This window comes from Panthera onca, chromosome C2, assembly GCF_046562875.1.
Source record: "Panthera onca isolate mPanOnc1 chromosome C2, mPanOnc1 haplotype 2, whole genome shotgun sequence".
Taxonomy (NCBI): Eukaryota; Metazoa; Chordata; class Mammalia; order Carnivora; family Felidae; genus Panthera; species Panthera onca.
Window position 1 is genome coordinate 157,531,015 of NC_138347.1, and position 22,792 is coordinate 157,553,806.

General features: G+C 44.0%; 1 protein-coding gene across 6 annotated transcripts in view; it reads right to left on the reverse strand.

The window, feature by feature from the left end:
- ANO10 (anoctamin 10) overlaps positions 1–22,792 on the reverse strand; it is a 285,102-nt gene that overhangs the window by 88,430 nt on the left and 173,880 nt on the right. Inside the window, exon 12 of one of the 6 annotated variants that reach the window (XM_060638065.3) lies at positions 17,053–19,065. The exons of the other annotated variants lie outside the window; for them this stretch is intronic. Within the exon in view, the coding sequence (XP_060494048.3) occupies positions 18,709–19,065 (357 nt within the window). The 3' untranslated portion in view covers positions 17,053–18,708. Of the gene's footprint in view, positions 1–17,052; positions 19,066–22,792 lie in introns of those variants that run through there. 6 annotated transcript variants of the gene reach the window in all.

The window sequence follows — 22,792 nt, forward strand, 5'->3', positions numbered from 1 at the left end:
CACAGGGCCAATTAGACCACGAGCCCCCAAAGGCCGAAGCTGCAACAGTTTAAGCAACACAATAAGCAGTATTGCATTATAACCCCAAATATAAAATAAACGTCCATGAATCTATATTGATACAAAGAGGCAAATTTCCCTTGTGGGGCATTCCAAAAAATTTACACCGATACTCAGCCCTCAAGGACGTAGAGCACAAATCCCCCCTCCTTAGGGGTGAGCCGAGCACAAACGGTACACTGGGCAACAGGGAAACCACCTGACGAGCACCGCGTCAGCCAGGTGAACGGTGGTAAGTCACGTTGACAGTGTGTGCCCTTGACAGGAGTGATAAGGAGAGCTCTTCCCCTCTGTGGTCTTCCTCCCCCAAACCCACAGCCTGAGAAAAACATCAGATGCGTCTCAGGCAAGGGGCACTCTACACAATACTTGACCGGCACCCCTCAAAACCGCCCAAGTCTTCAGAAAACAAGGAAAAGTCTGAGAAACTGTCACAGCCCAGAGGAGCCTAAGGAGACATGGCAACTAAATGTAACGCAGTATCCTGGATGGAATCCCGGGGCAGAGAAAGGACATGTAATGAAGAGAAAGGAAATCCGAATAAACTGTGAACTTTAATTAATAACAATGTAGGAGGGGCACCTGGGTGGCTCGTCAGTCAAGCGTCCAACGTTGGTTCAGGCCATGGTCTCGCGGTTCGTGAGTTCGAGTCCTACGTTGGGCTGCACGCGCTTGGGGTTCTCTCTCTCTCCCTCTCCCTCTCTTTCTGCCCCTCCCCCATTCGCGTGCGCCCTTTCTCTCTTAGAATAAAAATAAATAAGCTTAAATAAACAAAATGACGTCTTAGCAGTGGCTCACAAATTGGACGAACGTTAAGAGACTAAAAACGGGACACATGAGGCACATGGGCAGCATCTGAACCACTGCGCCGACTTCTCGGTAAATCGAAAACTGTTCTAAACAGTTATTTAAAAGCCTCTGTCGTGGGGTGCCTGGGTGGCTCAGTCAGTTAAGCGGCCGACTTCAGCTCAGGTCATGATCTTGCAGTCTGTGAGTTCGAGCCCCGCGTCAGGCTCTGTGCTGACAGCTCAGAGCCTGGAGCCTGTTTCAGATTCTGTGTCTCCCTCTCTCTGACCCTCCCCCGTTCATGCTCTGTCTCTCTCTGTCTCAAAAATAAATAAATGTTTAAAAAAAATGCTTTAAAGAAATGTACATATTTAATTTAGGATTTTGAAATACGTGTTAAAAGGTAATACAGTCTCACGGTTAGGGGAAAAAAAGTTAGCTGATGAAAAACCTCTCTCTGCCCCTGCCTGCCAGTGCCCTCCTGTGTCCTGTGCTCAAATATACAAACAAATGGGAGTGTGTTATTACTTTTCTCCATTTTTACATAAAAGGAGCACATAGGATGTTGACTTACCAATATCAGAGCTCTTTCCATATGGATACACAGAAAGCAACCATAATTTATTTACCCCGATGGACATTTACATTATTTCTGGTATTATTAACGATGCTGCAGTGAATATCCCCATGTACTTACAATTTGGACATTTGCAAATGTGGGATTTTATCCCAAATATAGAACTGCTGGGTGCAAGGATGCGTGTAGTTTTAATTCAACTAGATTCTGCCAAATTGTTCCATACGTGGTGTTAGGCCAGTACGCACTCCCAGAAGCTGAGTATGAAGTACCTGCTCCCCTGGGAGAACGAGGAGAGTATCCCTCTTGTGGATTTCTGCTAGTCGGATAGTTGACAACCGGTGTTTCAGTTCAGTTTCCATTTTGGATTTCTTACTCTGAGTGGTGCCGAGCCTCTATTCATTTGCTTAACATCCATCTGCATTTTATTAATTTGTGAACTTTCTGTTCACAATGAAAAGCATTTGGGAAGGTTGGGGGATTGGAGGAAGGAAAAAAGTAAGGGGAGGAAGAAGGAAATACATCTATTCAGTTCTGTACAAGGATAAAGATCTCATTTTTTTTTTTTTTTGCTTACATTTAATCTGATTTATAGTGGAACATGTCTAATTCTAATGATGTTTTATTACTACTTATTAAGAAATTTTATTTTTAGAACAGTTTTAGTTTTGCAAAAAAAAAAAATTGCATAGAAAGTACAGAGAGTTCCCATATGCCCTTCACTCCTCCAGTTTCCCCTTTTGTTTCCATTCTTTACTAGTGTGGTGCATTTGTCACAACCAAGAACCAGTATTATTAATTAAGGTCCACAGTTCACATGAGGGTTGTTGTGGGTTTGTACAAATGCATAATGTCACGTATCCACAATTACTTATCATAAAGAATGGTTTTACTGCCCTAAACATCTGTGGGTCACCTATCCTTCCTCCCTGCCCCCGAACCTCTGGTGACCACTAATAATCTTACTGTCTCTACAGTCTGCCTTTTCTAAAATGTCATATAGTTGGACTCATACATTACTGTAGCCTGTACAGAATGGCCTCTTCCATTTGGTTATAGGCATTTAAGTTTCCTCTATGTCTTTTCATGGCTTGATAGCTCATTTCTTCTTAATTTAATGTTGGAAAACATTCCATTGTATGGATGTACCCTAGCTTGGGTCTCCAGTCATTTATTGAAGGACATCTTGATTGCTTCCAATTTTTGGCGATCATGAAGAAAGCTTCTATAAACATACATGTGGAGGTTTTTGTGTGGACATAGGTTTTCGACTCAGTTGGGCAAATATCTAGGTGGGCAATTGCTAGGATGTATGGTAAGGAGTGTGTTTAGTTTTGTAAGAAACTGCCAAATTGTCTTCCACAACTAAGGGAAAGAACCCAATCTATAAAGGCTGCACTATTTTGCACGCCCATCAGCAGTGAATGAGCTGTTGGATTGTTTATTCCTGGATTGTTTTCCTAGGTTTAGATTTAAGAGAACTTTGTACACTTTAGATACAAGTCTTTTAAGAGATGTGCCTTTTGCAGGTATTTTCTCCCAGTCTGTGGCTTGTCTTTTCCGTCTCTTGCCATTATCTTTTGCAGAGCCTAAGTTTTTAATTTAGAAGAAGTCTCACTTGTCAATTATTTTTTTCATGCTTTTGGAACTGTATGTAAAAATTCACTGCCAAACCCTAGGTCACCTAGATTTTCTAGAAGCTTTATACTTTTGTGTTTTACATTTAGGTCTCTGATCCATTTTGAGTTAATTTTTGTGAAGGTGTAAGGTCTGTGCCTGGATTCATTAGCTGGCATGTGGATGTCCAGTTGATTCACCATCATTTGTTGAAAAGACTATCTCTTCTCCACGGAATTGCCTTTGCTCCTTTGTCAAACACAAGTTGCTTATATTTACTGGATACAGTACCGGTCCCTCTATTCTGTTCCACTGATCTATTTCTCTATTCTTTTGCCAAGACCACAGTCTTGATTCTGAAACGTTACAGTATGTCTTAGTGTCAGTCCTCCGACTTTGTTCTTCTTCTTCAGTATTGTGTTGGCTATTCTGGATCTTTTGCCTTTGTACATCAACTTTAGAATCAGTCAGTTGACATCCATCCACAAGAGAAATTATTGGGATTCTGATTGGAACCGCATTGACTCTACAGATCAAGTTGACGATAGTGAGTCCTCCCATCCATGAACATGGACTAACTCTCCATTTATATTTTCTTTTATTTCTTTCATCAGTTTTATAGTTTTCCTTATCAAGATCATATATATGTGTGCGTGTGTGTGTGTGTGTATACATATATATACATATATATACACATATATACATATATACACATATACACACACACACATATATATACGTGTATATATACATATATAGTTAGACTTAGGCCTAAATATTTCAATTTTTTAGCGGAGTGCTGCTAATGTAAATGGTGTTGTGTTTTAAATTTCCAATTCCAATTTTCATTGCTAGTATATGGGAAAGCAACTGACTTTTGTTCTATTAGAATGGTTTTTAGAATCAAGTTAAAAAAATTAGTTGTCTATATGCCTGTGAATGCAACTGAAAACAGAAAATCTGATTCCTGAAACTGTGAAAAACTACATATCTGGCTTTTCCCTATACTAGAATCAGATTGCCTAAGAGAGTTCCCTGGTTATGATGAAGAAATCTTTTCTATTAATAACTTTGTCATTTGTGATACATTTTTAAAAATCAAATGATAAACTCTAAATAAGATTCCTGAATGTAATACTGAAGCCCACACGAACTAAGGCCATATTAAAGGACCCTGTGCTTTAGGAAATATTGAGCACACCTGTGCCATCGTTTGCGCCCCAATACAGCAGGTTACAATGTGCTTCTATCAGGGGCACCTGGGTGGCTCAGTCGGTTAAGCAACCGACTTCGGCTCAGGGCATGACCTAACAGTTCGTGAGTTCGAGCCCCGCACTGGGATCTGTGCCGACAGCTCAGAGCCTGGAGCCTGCTTCGGATTCTGTGTCTCCCTCTCTCACTACCCCTCCCCCCCATCTCTGAAATAAATAAACATTAAAACATTTTTTAAAAAAGTGTTTCTATCAAACTGTGGCACAGTTCTGAAAAATTGCATTTTGGTCATAAATGACTTACGTTTCTACTGTCCAGGCATTCTCTTCTACTGCTTAGGCTTTATAATATACTATTGATAGTAGGTATCTTAAAGTTAATGTCTTTAAGATAAAGTTAACTTAAAGTCTTAAACATGATGTTGATCTGGTAAGAAGAAACTCCTTATTTTCAGCGTAAATTACAGAACAAATATGAAGTTTACAATATCTGAGCTGTGGTCTCTAAGTCCGCTGTCAACAGTTGCTCAAGGAAAGAGGAGGAATACTTGGTGTATAAAGTAACTGCAGGGACGTGCCTCCTACATGTCCCATCAGGACTGCCGGACGCATTCCCCCAGGTGCTCAGGGTGCTGCTGGAAGGCACCCCTCAGCTGAAGGAGGTCACCTTGCCGAAGCCCACCCTTCCCCGAGGCAGCCTGCACCCAAAGACTGGTTTATGGGGGGTGAAGAATAAAAGCCTGGCCACTGTCCCAGCTTAAGAGCTCAGTGCGGGGACGGCTGGCTCAGTCGGCTGAGCGTCCGACTTCGGCTCAGGTCGTGATCTCGCGGTTTGTGAGTTCGAGCCCCACGTCGGGCTCTGTGCTGACAGCTCGGAGCCTTTAGCCTGCTTTGGATTCTGTGTCTCCCTCTGTCTCTGCCCCCTCCGCTCATGCTCTGTCTCTCTCTCTCTCAATAATAAACAAACGTTAAAAAAAAAAAAAAAAAAAAAAAGAGCTCAGTGCGGAGTGGCTGAGTTCTCTGTTGAAACTGCACTGCCACCCAGTTCTCCCTCTGCTCCTTCCTGCTTCCTTCCCCTCTTGTCAGGTGGTGGTTCTCAAGAGCTCTCCCTAATAAATGTCCTGCACACCAGCGTCCATCTCAGAGTTTACTTCCTGGGGAAGCGGACCTGTGACAGCAATCAGTCAAATAATAAGGATGTTAAAGCACCTTTCCTGTGGCTTTGTCTAGGCATGGTGGTTAGTGATGGAGGATGGGGCAGCAGAGGGGTGGGACAGGTGGTAAAAGAAATACGACCAAAACCCTTCCATACAAGGACCCTGCAATGTAGCTGAGGAATCTAAATGCACTTAGAGGAGCCTACAAAGTAATACAGATGAATTTTAAACAAATACACTAGAACGTATATATTCAAATAGCTGTTGTTCACATTAGTAACGAGTCTGGGAGCTCTATGCTTATTTTAAAGGATTGGAAAGGGTGGGGTACCTGGGTGGCTCAGTCAGTTACGCATCTGACTCTTGATTTTTGGCTCCGGTCATGATCTCATGGTTTGTGAGTCAAGCCCCACGTCAGGCTCTTCACTGACGTGAAAAGGAGACCGTGGGGCACCCGGGTGGCTCAGTCAGTTACGCGTCTGACTCTGGACTCTGGCTCAGGTCATGATCTCACGGTTTGTGAGTTCCAGCCCCACATCAGCTCCACGCTGACAGTAGAGAGCCTGCTTGGGAATCTCAAGTTCTTGAGATTCTCTCTCCCTCTTTATTTGCCCCTTCCCTGCTCGCACTCTGTCTCTCTCTCTCAAAATAAATAAACAAAAAGAATTGTTTAAATAACTGGAATGGAAAAATCACACAAGATTTTTAGAACTCTTAGATGTACAACCAGAGTGAGTGAATGAAAATGGCTTTTTGTTGTCATTGCTTTTCTATTTCCAATTGTATTGGGCAGTCTGGCCACCAAGGAAACTCTTAAGATTTGGTATCAAATTCTTTTTCCTACTCTAAAAGTCAAATCTACCCTCAAAGGCTAAAGATTTGTTATTAACAGGGGCGCCTGTGTGGCTCAGTCGGTTAAGCATTTGACTTTGGCTCAGGTCAAGATCTCAGGGTTCGTGAGTTCTAGCCCCATGTTGGGCTCTGTGCTGACACAGAGAGATTCTATGTCTCCCTTTCTCTCTCTGCCCCTCCCCTGCTGGTGCCGTCTCTGTTTCTCTCAAAAATAAATAAACACCTTAAAAAAACTGTTACTAACGAAGCTGCCGGGCAATTCTAGAAGAGGCTTCCTTAATACTCTCTAGGCTTATAAATGCATTCTCTCTCTTTTTTTTAAGTTTATTTATTTATTTTGAAAGGGGGAGGCAGAGGGAGGAGAGAGAGAATCCCAAGCAGGCTCTCTACTGTCAGCGTGGAGCTGATGTGGGGCTGGAGCTCACAAACCGTGAGATCATGACCTGAGCCAGAGCCCAGAGTCAGACGCGTAGCTGACTGAGCCACCCGGGTGCCCCACGGTCTCCTTTTTAAGAACAGCTTTATTGGTGCATAATTCTCCCATCTTAAGTGTTTACAATTCCATGGTTTTTAATATACTCACAGGGTTGTGCAACTATCACCGCGATCAATTTTAGAACAACTTCCTTAACCTCCTCTCCCCAAACAACCACCCTCCTCCTTTGCCATCGCTCACCAATCCCTCATGTCTCCCAAATCCGGACACTCACTAGCCTGCTTTTTATGTCTACAGATTTGCCTGTTTTGGACGCTTCATATAAGTGGAATCATATAACATGTGAGCGACTTTTCACTTGGCACGTTTTCAAGTTCCGTCCACGTTACAGCGCGTGCTCGTAAGTCATTTCTTTTCACGATCTAATAAATCCAATTGGATCGATAAACATTTTATTTATCCATTTGCCAGGTGACGGACAAATGGGTTGTTTCTACTTTGGGGAAAGGAGTAACGCTGCTCTGAACTTTTGTGTACAAATCTTTGTGTGGACCTAAGTTTTCATTTCTTTTGAGTACAGACCCGGGAGGAGAACTGATGGGTCATGTGGCAACTCCATGTCTAGTATTTGAGGAATTTAGACTGTTTTCCACAGTGGCTGTAGCTCTTTACATGCCGACCAGCAATGTATAAGAGTTCCAATTTTTCCACATGCTTGCCAACGCTTACCGTTATCTGCCTTTTTATATAACCTTCCAGTGACTATGGTCTCATTGTGGTTTTGACTTGTATTTCTCTGATGGCTAATGACGTGAAGATCTTTACGTGTGCTTATTGGCCATGTTTTATCTTCTTTGAAGAAATGTCTATTCGGATCCTTTGCCTATTTTAAAATTATTTGTCTTTTTGTTATTGAGTTCTTTATAAGTTCTAGATAGAAGACCTTTCTCAGATGCATGATTTGCAAAACTTTTCTCCCTTTCTGTAGGTGTCTGTTACTTTCTTGATGGTTCCTATGAAGCACAAACCTTTTCCATTTTTATGATATTCAATTTATCTATTTTTGTCTTTCACTGTACTTTGGCTGTCCTGTCTCAGAAACCTTGCATAATTCGAGGTCATGAAGATTTGCACCGATATTTCTTCGAAGCTTTATAGTTTTCGCTCTTACATTCAGGTCTCTGATCCATTTTGAGTTAATTTTTGCCGTGCGTAGGAGTCCACCTTCATTCTTTCCATGTGGCTGTCCAGTTGTCTCCGCCCCATTTGTTGAAAAGAGTACTGTTTCTCTACTGAGTTGTCTTGGCACCCTGACTGAAAACCCAAGTGGGGATTCATTTCTGGACTCTCAATTCTATTCTATTGGTCTGGAAGTCTATCCTTATGCCAGTATCACACAGGGCATCCTTCTTAAGGAAACTGCGACACGCGTCCATTCACCACGACTGCTCACTGGGCACCCACGTCGTACCAGACACGGCTCGAGGTGCCGCAGAATCCGGAGCTCAGTTGGAGCTTAGCTTTGTGCAGGAGACACGTAATTACACTGTGTATAAGTAACACCCGCAGCATGGCAGGGGTTGATAAGTATCACTTAGGAAGCAAAGAAGGGGATATAACGTGGAGCGAGGAGGGCTACGTTCAGACAGGATAGCCAGGAGGGCCTCACCAAGAAGGGGAGTGACAAAGACCAGAAGAAGGTAAAGAAGCTGGACATGCTGCCCTCGGTGGCGAAAGCACTTGAGTTAGAGGGCAAAGCAAGGGCGAAAGCCTGATGGGCTGTTCATCCGAAGGCGAGGCGGAGGGCCGGTGTGTCCCAAGTGGAGAATGAGAGAGAGGTGAACATGGGGCCGGACCCTGGGGTGCCTCATGAGTCACTGTGAGGTCACAGGCTTTTCCAGCGAACGGGATGGACGCCTGTTGGAGGTTTCTGGGCGGAGGAGTAACACGGCCTGGGTAAAGCGATTAACACACCACAACCCCATGTTGAGACTAGGGTAGAAGCAGGGGCCAGTTAGGGGATCGCGTGATAACGGAGGTGAAGGATGGTGGGGGCCTGTGCCAAACGGGTGGCAGCGGGGCAGGGAACGGTGCTCTGGCTCCGAGGTTGGGGCCGGACGGATCTGCCTGCAGACGGACGGGGCACGAGGAAGCGGAGCGCTGGGGAACATGAGGTTTCAGGCCTAAGCCCCTGGAAGGATGAAGTTTGCCTTGCCTCTGACAGAAAAGCCTACAGGAACGGTAGCTCCGGGGACAAGAGCTTATCCTGGGAAATACTGATCTTGGGACGCCTAACCCTAGCGAAGAAGGAGTCAAACAGGAACTTTTGTTTACAGAGCTGTCACTAAAAATTTGAGGTCCCAAGGCATCTAAACAGCACTTGTCACCGAGAAGAGGTCGCCTGAGGGATGAATGCAGACGAGAAGAGGGGTGCAAAGACGGCCCGAGGCAGCCCGGCCTCAGAGGGCTGAGGGGTCAGACACAGGGGCCCGGGTGCAGGCACAGGCACGTGCACACGCACACAGGCAAGCATACGTGCACACACCAGGCCCATCGCACACAAATGCACACGCAGGCGAGGAGGAGAGGAGAGCAGGACGCAGAGAGGGAGGAAGAAGCACTGGGAAGAGCGGCCAGAAAGGCCGCAGGAAAAGCAGGTGGTGTGTGTTCGCAGGGGAGGGGAGTCAGGCGGGCGAGGCCTGAGGAACGGCCGCGGCAGCGATGCTATGCTGGTCCCTGGTGACCCCGAGAAGCGGCGTTTTGGTGGGGTGACGGCTGAAGGGAAAACGCAAGAAGCTACGTGGAGGCCGTGAGCCCGGGCTTTTGTCCTGAAGGAGTGCTGTTTCAAGAGAAGGGGGTGAGGTCCAGAAAGAAGGCAATCACAACCTAGGGGGATGGGCATCGAGGCCGGAGCAGGGAGGGCGCTGCAGCCTGTGCTGGAGAGCCTGCGAGGGGAGGGGAGGGGAGGGGAGGGTCCGTGGAGCCCCGGCAAGAGACTCACGGCCGGCCGCTCAGCCGCTCCGCTCTGCAGGCAGGAGAGAAGGTCAAAGGCTTGTGTAGGTGCAGGGCCAGCAGCTGAGAGGGGGCAGGGCAGGGAGACACGGGAGGACTGGGCGATGAGCAGGCCTGCAGCCGTCGCCCAGCAGAGAGGAAGAGAGGACAGGCCGAGAAAACACGCCCGAGGTCAGTGATGACTGTAAACTGCGGCCTGTCAGGTGCCAGACGCACGGGCAAGGTCAGGGCGCGGCTGTGGGGTGACGGCTGAAGTCGGGGGGCAGACAGCTCACTGCGGGGCAGGGGTCAAGGAAGTGGACTGCTATGGCGGTGAAGCAGGTACAGCGACGGTACCGGTACCGGGGAGAGGGCCCTGGAGGGAGGGCCAGCCAGGCCCGCAGGGCCTCCGGGGGCGGGGTGAGGGGTGCGGGGTGGCGCGGGCCGAGACCGGAAATGGGCGATGGGCTGGTCGCAGGAGAGGAGGGCCATCCCCGCGGGGCAGCTTTCGTCCCACCGATCCCTCCTCAGACCGGCCGAACTGGACGATTCTCTCACCCCTTTACCCTCTGGGGGCCCTCCTGGAGCCCACGCGGGCTGCGATTTGATCTTCTGAGTTTCTGAGTGGGCGGGTGCTGGCCAAATTTCCAAATATAACGATGGAATTCATCAAACGTTGGTCCCAAACCTCTTTTTCTTTTTCGGCATCAGACTCTGACTCTGGGGCTTAGGGCACCAAGATGAACAAGACACGTAAAGGATAAATCATAATTTCCTGTGGCACATGAGGCTGTATTTACTCTGTAGACGGATATATTCCAGGCACGGCTATTGTAGAGCAAGGTCAAAATGCAACAGGAACAAAAAGTTAACTTTAATTTCTGATGCGTGGAGACGAAGAAAAACAAAGAGACTATTTAACATTTGAAAAAAACCACTTAAGTATCTGCTCCATGATGAAATAATTAATTTCTTTAAATAGAAATCGAGGTGCTACTTTTTGCCCACTCCTCGGATAACTCAGGCTGGCTCAGGCTGGCTCCCTCCCGGGGAAGCTGGCAGGGAGTGACAGTCAGCACCTGCGGAGTCATCAGGAGAAAAGGGAAGGGACGCCACGAAAATAGAATCTTCAGACGGTGCGGCTCGCAATTAATAGGAATCTCAGCTGCACTGTCGAATGTCATCTTCTATGCAAAATGTGTGCACTTCACAGCCCTGAAAGTTCCATATGACCCCAGTGGCACTAATTTTTACCGTCAAGATGCTAACCATCCACTAACCCTGGGCACTTCCTCCCCTGGTGCTTCAGCGTAAGCCCCGGAGAACAAGTACCAAGCTGGGCACCCTTATGTAGCACTGGCTTTACAAGCAAAGACTTGGAGGCAGAATAGGTGTCCATCACTAGGAGAATGGATGCATAAATTCTGGCACATTCAGAAGATGGAAATCTCTGCAGCAGCACGAAACAACGAAGCACATCTTATACACGGCAACGAAGACACCATAAGCATAGTAATGAGTATAAAGTAACAAGATACTCAGAGCCCAAATCCATACACGTAAATTCAAGAACACACACAAAAAAACACAATTTAAATAACTGAGTGGAAGGGAAGGACATACTTGGATGCTGGTGTGGGTGCTTATGCAGGAGGAGGGTCACAGGAGTGGGACTAAAGGAAATAAAATACAAGCAACGATGCCTGTACCATGAATCAAGGCACGGGATCAACTTGATTTGTGTATCTGAGCTAGTGGTGGTCATGGGGGAAGTGAGTAGAGCGTTCTTACGAATGGACAGTTAGTTGGTATGTATTTTTCATACTTGAAGCTTTTCACTATTTGTTACTTGTACACCTGGCTCCGGAGAGATCTATAATGTAGCACAATAATGCGCCCAACAGAGTAGCTCCGTTCTATAAACTTGACATGTTTTGGTACAATCGTTATCACAATTTATGGATGGCATTTAACAGGATCTAGAATAGCAGTTGCCAAAAACGAAATCAGTCAATCGTGAATCTAATAAAGAGTAAAGCTTTGATCATAATTTGATATATTCGGAGAGAAAAGTAGATAAAAAGATTCCTATAGAATTGAGCTTGACGCTATGATTAATAACTTTAGCACACGAAGTACTTCTTAGCCAATGGTAAGCACAGCATCAGAGCTCACCCTGACAGCTACGGCTTCTTGCAGAAACGTGTTCATGTTTCCCTTTAGAATAAACGTGTGTTTCCAACAAGCTCCTGGTTCATACTATGCTTTCTGTTCTCCATCTCTAAACTACACTTTCTACGCTCAAAGGCAATCGGCTGCAGGGAGAAGAGCAGCCCCGGATGGAAATCAAATTAAGTAATGTGTTCCGAGAAGCTGCCACTTGTGATGTGGCTCAGTGCTACAGGGAGAGCGGGACAACCGTGCCTGGGGCCCAAAGGGCTCACGATCTGATCAACCAACACTCAAGGACCCCCATTCTTGCTCCCATGGGAGTTGTTGGGTGACCTTAGAATAATCGCTCAAGTTTCTCTGCCTCACTTTCACTGAGTTCCTGCCAGCCAAGACAGAGGATGAGAGAACACAGGAAGAAGGGTCAGGAACTCTCATTTTGTTCCCAGCTTAGTGGCCATGAAAGGGAACTAACAACATGTCCCCACTGTGCTACACGTGACCTTTGTTACTTATAAGATGGAAATATTAAAACCCTGGAGGCCCGTTACAAATGCTGATCCTGGAGTCCTTGTCAAGAAATCCCTTACAATGGAGTCTATTATTCAATAGGATCCATACAGCACCCAGCGGGTGAATCTTCTTAAAGGTCTAAGACAGACACACTTAAGAAACATCTGTTCTAAGGAGAAGTTTAAGAAAGTTTCCCCTTTCTTGGAAGGATGTTCTTAGCACAAGACAATGCAGCCCTGAAAAGTTTTTGAGTCTGAGCTGAAATAATTTGATTTGCTCCACAAAACTCCTCACATCCTTTTACTCACCGTAACAATAAAATATTCTGAAAATATTTCCACACAGAAAATGTTTCTACATGAATTCTCCTACGGATTATAAATTCCATTAACATCAAATGAAGTAGCGGCAGACAGGAAACGCAGACTATTAAATCTCAGATTGGACTTCAACCAACGTCTTGCATGCCACAAGCTTCCGAACCCATGTTTCCACGTGGCTGAGGCAAAGTCTCTGATCCCCTTGAGTTGCACAGGACGAGGTCGTGAGCAGATGGGCAGCACCATTCAGTGCCAGGCGGACACATTCTAGCCCCAAGGCCATCAGATGGCTCTAGGAGCAATGGCGGTGTCACTCCTCACCGAGCGTGGCACTTCTCTCTTTCCCTGACCTGCTTTCTGTCCATCCACCTCCACCATCACCACCTCCTGCCGCCATGCCACGTTCGCCTCCTGTTCTATTCCGTAGGTAGCCACGACCCCCTCCCTGTGGGGAGGCAGTGCTGTTGGGTAAAAAGGATGGGGACTGCCTTCGCACCCCAGTTCTCTACCCCGTGCTCTTCGGGTAAAAAGGATGGGGACTGCCTTCGCACCCCAGTTCTCTACCCCGTGCTCTTCGCTAGCAAAGGGAGAAAAGGCTCGATGGTGACGGAACAAGGCTCTGTGGCCCATGGCGGTACTTGCCCATGGGCCACGGAGGAAGAACGGCTTGTGCAGAGAAGCTCAGGCACGGAGTGGGTGCGTGTGGGCAAGGAGGGGACACAGCTGAAAGGTGTGCCGTAGCTGCCAGGCTCCGCGTGAGACACTCCTGGTGAAGGCGCTTCTCAGCTGCCACCACAGGCTGGTGAGGGCTTCCGGCTGGTGCAGAAGCTTCTGCTCCGGCTTCCAACAGTCATAGGCAAAAAGTTGCTTTTTGTGGTGTGGTCAAGCTCAGCCCTAGCTGGTGGAGCTGACGAGGCTCAGCCATGACAGGAGGGACGATGCTTCAGGCCGTGGATGAGCTCTGACCCTCCCCCACCACGGTTGGCCCTTCCAGGTCTCCCCCTGCCTTGCTTCATGGGCACATTCCTGGTGAGTGAGGGGGCCTTGCTCTGCACCTCAAGATTATTAAGGATTCGAAATACAAACCTAATTTAATTTAATGTGTTTATTTAATTATTACCATAGCTCTCTAACTGAGGGATGGGAGTGCATTAGCCATCCTCATTTGTCTATCAGGTTAGAAACAAGATGAACAACAGAGAATTCCCATATCTACCAATGGTGGTACAACAGTAGAAGAGTAATGTGGAATCTCTATGAAAATCCAGAATGCATGTGTGTTTCCTCTCAGCAATGTCAACTTTTTGTGGACAGCCTCTCACGATGTGCCCGGAGCGTAAACACTAAAGCTGGGACCCCGATCTCAGTACGGTGCACACAGACCCAACTGGAGGGTATGCACAAAAATCTAGGCTACAACCTAAACAGAAAACCTTTACGTAGGGCTTACGTATGCTGGAAGTTGTTCTAAGGGCTTTATACGTAGTAATTCACTTAGTCCTCACAACAACTGCATGAAGGAGGTATGACTCTCTGTTTGTTTTTTTAAAATTTTTTTTTAACGTTTATTTATTTTTGAGACAGAGAGAGACAGAGCATGAACGGGGGAGGGTCAGAGAGAGAGGGAGACACAGAATCGGAAGCAGGCTCCAGGCTCTGAGCCATCAGCCCAGAGCCTGACGCGGGGCTCGAACTCACGAACCGCGAGATCATGACCTGAGCCGAAGTCGGACGCCCAACCGACTGAGCCACCCAGGCGCCCCACTATCTCTGTTTTAAGAGGGAGGCACAGACAGGTTAAATAACTTGCCCAAGGGCACACAGCCAGTAAGCCATAGCACGGGATTAGAAATCAGGCACATCACAGACTAGCTACCATGTAGAGCAGCTAAAAAGGAATGAACTATATTGGTCTAAGAGAAGATTCCCATGTATCTCTCACATCCAATTGGAGAGACCATCCAAAGAACAGCAAAGAAATACAAAAGGCACAATTCCATAATAACGAAGAAATGAGAAGGACACAGTGAGCACATGGGATATTTCTACAAATTTCTGGAAATCTGAAAATAGATGAAAGAGTCTAGGATGATGAAACAGCATGCAGGGAATTCACAGAGGTTTTTATTTTATTTTCAAGGACGGCTCCAGAGAGAACTAAGAAAACCTTGCATTCACTTGCAAGAACAGATACTCATGAAAAAGGAAAGATTAGAAAACCAGAAAGAGTTCTACAAAATTAATAAATGACTGCCAAAATGAAAACTTCAACAACCCATTCTTGCATTCATGGAATAAATCCCACTTGAGCATGGTGTATGACCCTTTTAATGGATTACTAAATTCATTTTGCTAATAAAAAAAAAATGAAAACTTCCAACAGAAGAGCTAGGGGATCTAGCCTAAGAAGTCTTTCATGATATAGAATTATGAAGGACTAGAAAAAGAACTAAACCAAATCGAGCAGAATAAAGAGAATATTAAAAGAATATTCAGAAATCAATGAAACAGAAAACAAACAGTAGAGAAAATCAATGAAATCAAAAGTTGGTTCTTTGAAAATAAAAATAAAATTGATAAACTCTAGCTAAACTGAATAAGAGTAAAAACAGAAGAAAGAAATTGCCAATATCAGGATTGAGAAAGGAGTTATCATTAAAGATTCTCTAAAAATTAGAATAATGAGAAAGTAACATCAATAACTTTATGTTAAGACATTTAACAACTTAGATAAAATAGACAAACTGCTGAAAAGAACCAATCACCAAAACTGACCCAGGAAGAAATAGAAAATGTGACTACTTCCCTCTATCTAATAAAGATATTAAATTCATAATTTAAAAACTTTTCAGGCTCAGATGGTCTTACTGGAAAATTATATCAAACATTTAAGGAATAAATAATATCAATTTAAAAAAAAAACAAAACAAATAATCCTGTACAATCTCTCTCAGAAAAAAAAGGAAGGGAAAGGAAATTGAAGATAATATTGTTCTGATACCAAAACTTGGCAAAGATAATTATAAGAAAATAAAGTTACAGACCAATATCTCTTATTTACAATAGATATAAAATCCTTAGCAAAATATTAGGAAATTGAATCTAACAATCTGTAATAAAATATAACCAAGTGGGATATATCTCAGTAATGCAAGGCTGGTTTTACAACAGAAAGTTAATTAATGTAAGTCAACACATTAACAGAAAAAAACGAGAAAACTGACCTATCACAAACAAAATTTCTGACAAAATTCAATACTCATACATGGTGAAAGTAGTCAGTAAGATAGAAGGAGAGTGAAATTTCCTTAATCTTTAAAAAGGCATCTAGGAAAAAAAGAACCCAGCTAACAGTACACCAAACGATGAAAACCTAACTGCCTTTCCTTAAAATCAAAAACAAAGCAAGCATGTCAACTTTTACTACTTCTATTCAACATTCTGCTGGAGGTTACAGCCAGTGCCATCAGGCAAAAAAGTGAATATAAGGCCTACAGGTTGTAAAGGAAGAAGAACATTTGTTTTTATTTGCAGATAACACGGTTGTGTACACAATAAATTCTAAAGAATGTATTTTTAAAAAGAAATTACTATTACTAATAAGCAAATTTAGCCAAGTTGCAGGATATCTGATCATGAAAATATTAAGTCTTCTTTCTATATGTTAGTAATTAAAATTGGAAATTGATATAAATATACAATTTACAACAGAACCTAGAGACATAAAATACTTATGGGTGAATTTAACAAAATCTATGTAAATTCTGTACAACAAAATCTATAAAGTTAAAGAGGACCTAAATAAACAGAGAAATACACGACGTTCATGGATCAGAAGACTCAATATCGTTCAAATGTCAATCACTTCCAAATTGATCTAATAGATCAATGCAATCCCCACAATCCCCAAAATACTTTTTTTTTTTTTTTTTTTTTTTTTTTTTAGAAATCAGCTAATTGATTTCTAAAATTCAGATGGAAATGCAGAAAACCTAGAATAGCAAAACAGTTTTGAAAAATAACAACAGAGTTTGGGACCAATAATGTCTGATATGAAGACTTAAAACCAAACTTTAAAACATGGGGGCGCCTGGGTGGCGCAGTCGGTTAAGCGTCCGACTTCAGCCAGGTCACGATCTTGCGGTCCGTGGGTTCGAGCCCCGCATCAGGCTCTGGGCTGATGGCTCGGAGCCTGGAGCCTGTTTCCGATTCTGTGTCTCCCTCTCTCTCTGCCCCTCCCCCGTTCATGCTCTGTCTCTCTCTGTCCCAAAAATAAATTAAAAACGTTGAAAAAAAAATTTAAAAAAACAAAACAAAACAAAACTTTAAAACATGAAGATTAGATATACAGACAAATGGAACAAAATAGTCCTGAAATTGAGCCATACATATGCGATTATTTGAATTTAGACAAAAATGTCAAAGTAATCAATACATGGAAAAGGGTTTCTTCAACAAATGGTTAGAGTAGCACCTGGACGCCATTTAGGAAAAAAAAAAATTGAACCTCAATCTCTATCTCATACTATATACAAAAGTTAACTTGAAATGATGCATCATAGATCTGGCTAAACATAAAAGCTAAAACCAGAAAATTCATACAGAAGAAAATCTTCAGGACCATGGCATAATGGAAGATTTTTCAGAAAAAAACATGTAAATAAAATGGCAAGTCACTGACTGGGAGTAAATTCCTGCCTATGTTTGACAACAGACTTATGGACAGAATACAACTTGTATATTACAAGTTGTAAGAACCCTTACAACTCAGTAATGAGGACAACGCATTAAAAGAAATGGGCATAATAACTGAACAGACCATTCACAAAAGGAGATGTATAAAATGCTAACAAGCATATGAAAAGATGCTCTAACATAATTAGTCACCAAGGAAATGCAAATTAAAACCACAAGGAGACATCACTACACAACTGTCACAATGGCTAAAACAAAACAAAACTAAAATATCGACAATTTCAAATACAGGCAAGGATGTGGACTTCCTGCAATTCACAACTCATGCTGGTCAAAGAGTAAAAGGTTAGAAACACTTCAGAAACAGTTTGACAGTTTCTTACACAGTTAAACAAAAACTTACCCTACGACTCAGCAAATGTACCCTGAGGTATTTACCCAAGGGAAACAAAGACAGAGGTACATGAAAAAAGCACGTGAGAATGTTCATTGCAGCTTCGTGCATAATAGTAAAAATACGGGAACAACCAAAACGTTCATCAGCAGATGAGTGGGTAAGAGAATTGTAGTATATTCAGATAGGGGAATACTACTCAGCAATATAAAAAGAAACCCACTGCATACAATGATGTGGATGAATCTCAAAAGCGTTACGCTAAATAAAAAAGCCAGACACCAGCAGTATTCACAGAGTTGTTCCATTCATACAAATTTCCAGAACAGGCAACTGTAATTCATAGTGACAGAAAGCACGTCAGTGATGGTCTATGACGGGGAGTAGAAGAGGCTCACTGCACAGAGGAAGGAGGAACTTTCTGGAGACGCGGAAATATCCTAAGTCGTTTTGTAGCGGTAGTTACATAGGGGGATACAACTGTCAAGACCCATCAAACGCAACATTTAAGATGAGTGTGTTTTACTGTATGCAAATTATACCTGCAAAAACTGATTAAGAGGACTGCACAACAGAATGATGCAGTGAATCCTGAACTCTCAACTTTCTCTGCAATAACAACTGTATCAGATTGAGATATGCATAAACCAGGCTGTTCAGAGAATTAAAATAAGATACGGAGGAATTTAGAGTTTTCCCATCAATGGGAAGACACTGACACTTTGTATGTTTGTTTTCAGCTTTCATCACGGTAACGGGCTTCTTACCGTTCGAGCATATGCATTCTTTTGAGTTGTAAGGCAAGCATTTTGGGTCATATTGTAAGTTTTAATTATAAATAGCGCAACCCACTGCTGTTGTCCTTTCAGAGCAAAATTAATTACTCCCCTGCTTCGGTCAGAAGGTCTTAGGATTTTTAGCAGTGCCTTCTCATATGCATGGTGTAGTATCACAGCTGAAAACGGCCACGGCACTGAGCTGGATGGGCAGTGATCCTAAAGGATTCTGATCCGTTGTGCACGTCAGTTTCCTAACTCCCACAATTGTGTCGGTCACCGCTGTCTCCCCAGTGTGCAGCCCAGCGTGACACACAGTCCCCGAGAAGGGCTGAAAGGGTGGATCAAGGAACCACCCTCCATCAAGAAGACTCTCCTGTAACGGGAAATGCCGTGGACGAATGTAAAGTCCCTGTGCAGGGGCCAGAGTGACAGAGCACACGGGTGGCAGAGGCTGCCCCAGTGAAAGATGTACAGGCACGTCTGCACGTGGCTCCACGTGGACCAAGGCCTGTAGAAAGAAGGAGAGACCTTACAGGGTTTCCCTCCCCCACACAGACTCTGAACGCAAATCAAGCTTTCGGAGCTCACAAGGCGTCTCTGCGCTTACTGTTGTCATGACGGCATCCAGGATCGAGCAGAGCGACCCCAGCAGCTTACGCTGTGGTGGTGGTGGTGTGAAAATCTCTTCTCTAGACCTCCAGGTGGGTTTTCAGTCCCACATCAAATGGCTTCTTTTCATGATCTGCCTTCCCGACAATTCTTTCAGGTTCATGTGGATTTAAGCTCCAGATGGCCAGTGCCATCTGCAAACATTCTTGGACCTACTGTGAGTAATCAGGCAAAGCAAGGTCTATCAAATGTCAGTGCTGCTTAAGGAAAGCATCAACAATTACAACTGTAGCTTTAAAATTACATTGACCTTTAGAGCAGCTTTATTCATAATTGCCCCAAATCGGAAGCAACTAAGATGTCCTTCAGTAGACGGCTGGATACACAAACCACGGTACATCTACACAACGGGGTACTATTCAGTGATGAGAACAAATGAGCTAGTAAGCCACAAAAACACACGCAGGAACTTTAAATGCATTTTACTAAGTAAGTGAAGGAATATAACCTAAAAAAGCCTACATATGACTTCAACTATACGACATTCTGAAAAAGGGAAAACTGTACAGACAGTAATAAGATCGATGGTGGCCAGGGGATTGGGGGTGGGAGGGACGGTGGGATGAAGAGGTGACACGTAGGAGATTTTCGAGGATGGTGAAATCATTTCATACGATACTCTAATGGTGGATACATCGCAGTTGGCATTTGTTAAAACCCACGGAATGTACAACACAGAGCGAACCCTAGTGTGAACTCTGGACCTTAGTTAATAATGTATCAACATTGTTTCATCAATTGTAACAAATGTTACCACGCTAATGCAGGATGTTAATAATAAGGGAAACTGTTTAGGGGAGTTGGGGTTATGTGGTAAATATAAATATTCTATATAATTTTTCTATAAAACTTAAACTGCTCTAAAAAATAAAGTGTATTAATGTAAAAAATACATTGTAAATCAAGATTGCAGAGTTTTTAATGTTACATCTTTAAACGGACATATTCTAACTGCAAGATAATTTTCCATTGAAGTATTTTTAGAAGAATATTATAACGATTTTCTTTCTTACGTAACACTGTTGTGATGGCCCAGAAAATATTCAGAAAACACTTTTCCCCAATTGGAAACCTATTTAAAGTAACATCAAACATTCAATCCCAGGTCTAACTAACAGTGAAAGTATACCCAATTTCAAAAGAAATATTAAGAAATCAAGTATAAATAAAACATTTACTTTTTCCCTTATTTGCCATAGAACATCTCCTATTTTGTGGGCACAAAGTTTCAAAATTTCAAAATTCTACACTTAGGAAATGGACTATTCCTTGCAAGATTTTCTCCTCTTCATTTGAAACTTCTTAACGTCCGTCTCCTGCAGAGGACAGGTATCCAGGGCTTTGGGGTGAGCATCTAGGGGCTAAAATTCTAAACTGTAACCGGTTTTACTAATGACATTTCTGTAGATGATACATTCCTACATTTTGAGAAAATTTCCAAAAGCGAGGGCCCACAATTAATCAAAATTGGTCCAACTATTAACAATACACTCACAACAATGGTTGGGGGGAAAACACAACTTCAGGTGACCTCCATGTAAACTCATGTCCTCAAGAGGGCTCTCAGGGCCTGGCCTGTGTCATTTTACTCTGGTCCATTCAGTCTCTCGCTCCCCCATTTGACTCTACACTTGCTCCCTGGTCTTCAAGCCTCCAACACCTGTCTCTATGTACTGTCAGCACCAACCTTGCTATTTTGGGGAGAGAACAGAGGCTTTCAGAAGAGGACATCGGTGAGTCCCACCCCCCCCCCCCGCCCAACCTGTTCCCACACCTGGCTGGACCCTCACCCTCTACCATCCGTTCCCTCTGCACCGAGGTCCAACCTGTCCTCCTGTGTTTGATCCCAGCTGTCCCTCTGGCAGAGTCAAGGACATTATAAAGCCGTTCCCGCTTTTGGGGAAGCTGCTACAGTGTTAGGGTGGTATCATCAAGGTGGGCCTGTCAATCTGCTCCGACGCATCTTTTAAATCCCTCATATACACACCACTTGCGAAATGTGCTTGACCAAATTGCTTAAACTGAATCTAATCAAGCCTGTAAACCAAACTTCTAACATATTATAGGGACAGGGAGACCAGTTTAAAAAAAAAAGAAAAGAAAAAAGAAGACAGACACACCTCAAGGAAACAATCAGACAGATCGACACTCTGAAATGTCTGCACGACACAGTGAAACGTCCACATGAACACAGTAGCTAAAAGTAGGTGCTGCAGCTGTCACTTCATGAGAGGAAATGCGTGGTCACAGATCAATACCTGAGAGGATGCTCAACATCACTCGTCACTCGAGAAATGCAAACGCTGCAGCACGACACGACCACCAGCGTGGCCAAACGAACAAAAACTGACACCAAAGTGTTGGTGAGGGCGTGGAGGGACCAGAAGCCTCACACGCTGTTGGTGGGAAAAGGCAAGATGGCACCGCCACATGGGAACAACGGGTGGCGGCTGTACCGTAAGGAACAACGCAGAGCTCCTTAACATGACGCGACAATCCTACTCTTAGGTATTTACCCCAGTAAAATGAAAACCTTTACTCGCACGAAGCCGTGGGGAAATGCTTGCAGCGGCTCTACGCAAAATCGCAAGGACTGGAAGCAATCAAAATATCCCTCTTCTGAAACACGGACAGACACACTGTAGCGCATCCACACACTCATATACTACTGTGCACAGCAAGGGGCTCTTCACAAATGCAGCGGCACGGATGAATCTCAAATGTTACGTTGGGTGAAAGAAAGAGGCTCAAAGGCTATAAACTATACGATCCCATTTCTGTGCCGCTCTGGAAAAGGCAAAGCTGTAGGCAAGGCGGTGGCTGCTAGGAGTGAGGGGGAGAGGTTTGAGGACAGAGAAAATCTGAGCTCTCTTTTCTCTTCTCCGCCTCGTTCCCATTAGGAGATTGCCAACGTCATGACGCCTAAGAGAAACTGGTGGGTTCAAAGGAGCCCATCGGCCTTGATCATCCAAAACCACTATGCTGCTTCTCCAAGTCAATAAACCCCTGGAGGACTTGCGGCAGGAAGGGCAACATTTCCTTAGAAATGAGGCGTTTTCGTGTTGGCGGCTGAGAGCTTCTGGGTGGACAAGGGGCTAAAACAATCTCTCCTGGATTCCATTTTTAATTTATAAACAGTTTAAAATGGCTAAACCAAAGCTCTCATTAAGAGGCATATTCACTAATTTTGGTTCCCCATGATAAATTTGTACGTTAAAACAGCTTTCTGCTGCTTAATTCAGAGGAACTAGACAAAACAAACACTGGCTGAAAAGAATGAATGTATAAAAAAATCAAATATCAACTATCATAAGAGAAATGACAATTTAAAATATAATCTTCCAGGGGCGCCTGGGTGGCTCAGTCGGTTAAGCATCGGACTTTGGCTCAGGTCATGATCTCACTGCTCGTGGGTCCGAGCCCTGCGTCGGGTTCCGTGCTGACAGCTCAGGGCCTGGAGCCTGCTTCCGATTCTGTGTCTCCCTCTCTCTGCCCCTCCCCTGCTCACACCGTCTCTCTCTCTCTCAAAAGTAAATAAACATTTAAAAAATATATATAGCCTTTTA